Source organism: Phaethon lepturus, unplaced genomic scaffold (genome assembly GCF_000687285.1).
Source record: "Phaethon lepturus isolate BGI_N335 unplaced genomic scaffold, ASM68728v1 scaffold23532, whole genome shotgun sequence".
Taxonomy (NCBI): Eukaryota; Metazoa; Chordata; class Aves; order Phaethontiformes; family Phaethontidae; genus Phaethon; species Phaethon lepturus.
The window spans coordinates 6,056-11,665 of record NW_010526167.1 but is presented as its reverse complement, the minus strand read 5'-3'; the positions used below and the strand labels follow the sequence as shown (position 1 = coordinate 11,665).

Below are 5,610 nucleotides of genomic sequence, written 5' to 3'. Positions count from 1 at the left end.
CCCCGCCCGTGCTGCCTCCCCGGCATCCCCCGCAGCTGCCTGGGGAGGGCAGCAGGCTTTTCGCTCTTCCCAGCCCGTCCCCCCACTCTCTGCCTTTTTTTCCTTGCGTTTCTCGCCTCACCGCTTGCTCTGTCTCTTGCGGATGGCGGGTCGATGGGGCTATTTTTTTTTCCCAAGCCTCATTTAGCTGGCGGTGCCAAGCGCGAGCCCCGTGGCCCCTTGCTCGCCCTGCCTGCCCCGCTGCGGTGGCAGCCTTTGGAGACCATGCGGAGGTGACAAATGTCCCAGTGGTGGTAAAAAAAAAAACGCTTCAAGGAACCCAGGAGGTTGTGTCCCATCATAGCAAGTGGGATCTGGAGGGTGAATTACCCCCATTAAGGGGCGGTGGGTAACTCTGGAGTAGAGACCATGCTGGTAGAACCCAAAAGAGGCAAAGCCTGGCCGCTGCCGGGCTGTGATCTGCTATATCTGCCGTTTGCAGGTCATATGGGTCAGTGTTTTAAAGGTGAGGCTGCGTGCGTGCGCACGGTGCTCCCGAAACCCGGGCGATAGCATTTACGACTCCGTGCTAGCGCTCCTCTCGCAGCCGAACCCTCGTGTGGGTCCCCACCGAGTGACCTACAGGTCACCTAAAGCGGATGACGGGGTGATTGCAGATGGTGGCAGGTCCCCCACGTCCCCCAAGGACACGGGGACTGTGCACTCAGCTGCAGCAGGGACGAGGTTTGGAGAGGGTAAAGCTGGAGACAGCGCGGGTAACTCCTCAGCCGTCACTGTTAACGGCAACGCGAAAAACCGGCGGCTCAGCAAATAAAGAATAATTACTGCAAGGGGAACCCCGGCGCGTTGCTCGTGCTGCACCTCGTCGGGAGCCTGTCTCCGGAAGGGCACCGCTCTGGGGTGGCACCGCACGGAGACGGCGCACGCGGGAAGGGGTGTCCCATCGGGTGCTTTTCTGGGCTGCCTCTTGAAATGCAAGGCTCACAAAAGAATCTTGAATTTTTAAGTCTTTTCTGGTTCTAGGTCATTTATTTCCCCAATACCTTCCTCCGGCCAGTTCCCAGTTTCTGGTTGTTGTTCCTGTAAATTGAGTTATCACAGGTTTTTTCCAGAAAGTATGGGAACCAAAAAAAAAAGAGCCAACGCTTACATGGCAGCAGTCATTTTCCTTTCTGATTGACAAGTCCTTTATTAAAATCCCCTTTTCTCCCATGAAACTCTCTTCCCCAAGAAAACAACCTCATGTTGAGCATTGGGGATGGTCGTTCCCTCTATCATAGGAGGAAAAAATAGCGATGCAGACTGTGGCCACCAGCACTCTCTCCGCAGCGTGCTCCTGCGGCTCCCTGCTTGGTTTCTAGGGAAATCTCGGAAAGACCAGGCATTTAGTGCAACAACTGCCAACCTGTGTTTCCTCCCCCCAGGACGACAGGCAGACACCGTGTGTGCGCTCTGCAGGAGCTCGTGCAGACATTCCTCTGCAAACATGCCCGTTGTGTTAGAGAAGGAACAAGTACGTATGTGTGTTATAGGGGGAAAAAAAACCAACAGGCATGATGCTGCAGTGACTTTTTGAAGAATTCAAGAGAGTGGCTCTTCTGAGAAGCATCTGAACTCGTGGTGTTGTGTAGGCGATTTACTGTTGCTCCCATCCTCTTTCTTCCCTCCGGTTTGCACCGTTGTCTGCCTATCTCTCCGTCTCTCTCATTTCCATCTGAGTGAATTTGATTATTTTTATTGTATTGACACTATTGACAGAGCTGCTTAGATCGAAGTCCCCTCCAGCCATTCCCAGGGAGACTGCTGGGTCTCCACCTGCTGTCGTACTTCCAAGTGGCACCGAGCCCTCGGAGACCGAGACGAGCCCAGAGGAAAAATGCCTACGGCCGTCTGTCTCCTGCCGCTGCAACACCCTCCCAGCTGTCCCACCCCCCGCGAGGTGAGAGGCGATCTCTGAGCACACTCGCATGTCACTGAGCGGGAAGGATGGCAGAAAGAAATAAGGAAGGAAGGCATGGTGAAACCCTGGGACAGGTTGCCCCGAGAGGTGGGAGATGCCCTATCCCTGGAAGCATCCCAGGTCAGGCTGGACGGGGCTCTGAGCAACCTGATCGAGTTGGAGTCCCTGCTCACTGCAGGGGGGTTGGACTAGGCGGCCTTTAAGGTCCCTTCCCACCCAAACCATTCCATGATTCTATAACCAATTGCCAAGCAAAATTGGAGGAAAGCAGCAGACGAAGACCAGCTTCTGTGGTCATCCCGCTCCCCGTTCGTCCGTCCCAGCTTGGCGGTGCTCCCGTCGCCCAGGCGCTGGCACCGTCAGCTTGTGTTACCCCCGCCCAGGAGGCAGCGACCGCCGGGCAGCGAGCGGCTCTGGAGGCGTGAGGAAGGGCGCAGCGGCTTCGGCAGCGTGGTGGAGTTGCGCAGCGCGGTGCGAGGCGCTGCCCGTTTGCCTGCCTGTTTTCCTGCCTGTTTTCCTGCCTGCGCCCAGCCGGGCAGCGTGCTTTCTCCGGAGGAATCTGCCGGTACAGTGGTGTGCACAGCGGGGCTGATACGATCAGAAAGCAGACTTCTCCCTGAGGGAAGGCCGGCTTCCATTCACATTTGCCCATACATCCAGAAAATTAGAATCTGGTGTTTTCAGGGAGATTTATTTTCAATTACAGGTTAAGGCTGAGACATGAAATAGCACTGGGTTTGAAAGTAGTGCATAAATCCTGCAACAAATCCATGTATCTCAGCTCCCTATAATAAGATTTTATTGATTGCTATATTGTATCTGTCAGAATAAAACTCTCTTAATGCATGCATCAGGATGGAGAAGATAGAAAGCTTGTTGGTAGTAGAATCAGATTCAAGAATCAATGCACTTTGATTAATATGTCGTTAAGAAAGTAAGAGTTATTTAACTTGTTTGATGCACATTTCAAAATGATGACTCATATCTTTTAAGTTTCTTTCTTCAAGCTGCATTTAAAAAAACAACCTCGTAGTTGTTTTTCACATTGCTAAGTCCTGGTTTATCACGGAATTTTTGCTAGATCCTTTTACGCAGGTCACAAACCCCCCAGACTCCCATTAACAATAGTTCCTATGACCCAAAAGACTTCCCGCATGCCGTCGTTGAAAGCTTTAGAAGAAAAGGAGAATGGCGCGGACCTGCTATCTCTTTATTCCTTCTGGATGTTCTGCAGTGCAAGAGGGAGCTCCAGGGAAATTAAAAAAGGAGAAATTAATCTGGAATAAGACATCATCAGGAGAAATGAGAAGCACCCATCAGTTCTGGCAGGCTTTCGGATGCTGCCAAACTCACGCGGCCGGCAGCACACCGTGCGTCTGTCGGCTCAAGCCTTTCCACTGTGAGCTACAAACTCGGGCACCAGGGACAAGCCTTGGCTTAGTTGGGAGCACCCTACTCAGCCCTGCACTTCCCAGGCCACTCCAGAAATGGGAGCTGCTCTCGCTGCACCCGTGAATCCCCAGTCAGGGGAAGAAGCCCAGTGACTCTCTCACACTGCTGGTTTCAGGGACCTCCTGGTGCCCATTTGTCCTCTTCAGGCTGAGCTCCCCAGTCCGCAGCTGGGCAGCTCTGCTGACACCAGCTGCAGATCCTTGCCATTCCCAGCCCCGGCTCTTTGGAGATTTCCACCCCACCAGCTGCCTACAGCTTCCCAGCTCAGAGAAATCTGGTGTTTGTGGGAAACGCCCTGGGCAGGTCATCCTCAGCCAGAGACAACCCATTCCTCTTCTCGGGCTGGTCTCCAAGGAGAAGGGGCAGGAGATGTAGCAAGCGACGCACATCCCATCCCTCCGGCATAGGCTTTTTTCCCGGGACTTGCCTGTCCCCAGAGACAAGCAGGTGTTTCCTTGCCAGGGGAATTGCTCACATTCATGGGTGTAGCACTGACACCTGAAGCAGAAAATACTTTAGCCTGATCAAGGCAGATTATAAATAGAAGTGCATCTAATTAGCATCCTAATCTGCAGGTTTTCTGTTTGTTTTCGGCGTCTTTCCTAGTCACAAATCCAGATAATGCAAATTCTTTTTTTAAAGAAACGATTCCTTATTTATGATGTGTTGCAGATGACGTGACTTACCGGTTTGGTCAGCCCACCGGATGAAGCGCTGGCTCCCTCCGAGGCTGGGCTGAAGGAGCTTCTTTTTGAGCCTGTCGTAGCTCATGAGTCGGGCAGGATGGCAGCGCTCACCTGCTTCCTTTGCTAGCGGCTTAGAACTTGGACCTGCCTTCCCACAAACGAAAGGACGTGAAAGGACACCCCCAAAAATGCCAAGCATGCCCCAAACACAGCTCCGTGGGCTGCCTTGGGAAGGCTATCCCACTGGATCTTCATGGGACAGGAACAGAGGCTGCAGGCACCTACGGGCAGCCTCTCCGGTGAAGGCAGCCCAGCCGTGCGCTGGGCTCACATTTCCACCCAGTCCTCGTTTAAGAGGAGTTTCTAGAAGTAAAAACATAAAGGTGGCATTGGGTCTAGTATATCAGCCGTGTTTAAAGATTCCTTTATAGTCTTCAAATGTTCCTTATACACACGTACTTCTAACACTGTGGAGAGAGAATTCGCTTTTTCTGCTTCCTGCCTCAGTATTTATTCGTTCTCCTTGAGGAGACAACATTGCCAGGTTTGCCCGATGGCTGGAAGTCATCAGGACACAGCAAAATAAAACCCTGCATTTCCTTGATTGCTCACAAGACTGATGTTTTCAGCAGTTCAGAGAGTGACTTGGGATTTTCGGAGCTGTAAATGAGAGCGGCTTTTGGCACGGAATTTGTTTACTCCCTACAAAGCTCTGCTCGGGTTGTGTCAAACATCTTGGATGCCAACCCTTTACTTGTTTGAGAACCTCTGCTACACGAAGTCCGCTTCTCAGAGGCGTGGAGCAATTGCATCCCAGCTGAGAGTCGGTGGGAACAGCAGGCACCCGCATCTCCAAAACCCAGGCTGTTCCCTCTCAGTCTCTATTTGCTTTTACCTTTCAAGCTGTGCTACAGCAGCGCTGCTCTTGCAGCCTGAAGGGAGAGGAGCTCGTTCAGGCTCTGATGGCCGAGAGCGACTCTTCCCTTCCCGTCCCAGGGATTAATGCAAGGAGTCCCATCCGCAACTCCGGCTGTGTTATGTTGTGGAGATGTCAAGCTGAGCTCTGCAAGCCTGTCAGAAGATCTAGCAGGAGAACTGCAAGCCAGCAAGTGGGTCAAGAGGGGAAGTGCAGGACTGAGCTCAGGATGTGGTAAAAAAATGGGCTGAACAGTTGTCTTTCTCATGGTACTTGGCAGAGCCCGTTGGATCATTGGCAAGGCTTTCCTTCAAGTGGCTACTTACTGCTATATAAATATAAATAGCGTGTCTCCTCTAGTGCAAAATTAAAAACCCCATAGGGAAAGGTCAGTATCAAATCAGCTGAGTGAGATCCCTGGGCAGTCGTGCAGAGGACAGGACCATGGTCTCATCGCAGGCGCTGTCAATGCATGTGTTGTCTTGAGCACGGCTGGAATGGGGCCCCAGGGATTTTCACTGGTCCATGCTCATGGTTCGGGCACCATGAAGACTAGCGTTTGTTGTGTCTTTACTGTCACTGATTGCCCCGTGACC

The 5,610-nt window shown here is 52.4% G+C and overlaps 1 protein-coding gene across 1 annotated transcript in view; it reads left to right on the top strand.

The window, feature by feature from the left end:
- ACSF3 (acyl-CoA synthetase family member 3) overlaps positions 1–814 on the top strand; it is a 36,864-nt gene extending 36,050 nt beyond the window's left edge. Inside the window, exon 7 of the mRNA XM_010282986.1 lies at positions 482–814. Coding sequence (XP_010281288.1) covers positions 482–814 — 333 coding nt within the window. The remainder of the gene's footprint in view (positions 1–481) is intronic.
- Positions 815–5,610: the final 4,796 nt, after the last annotated feature.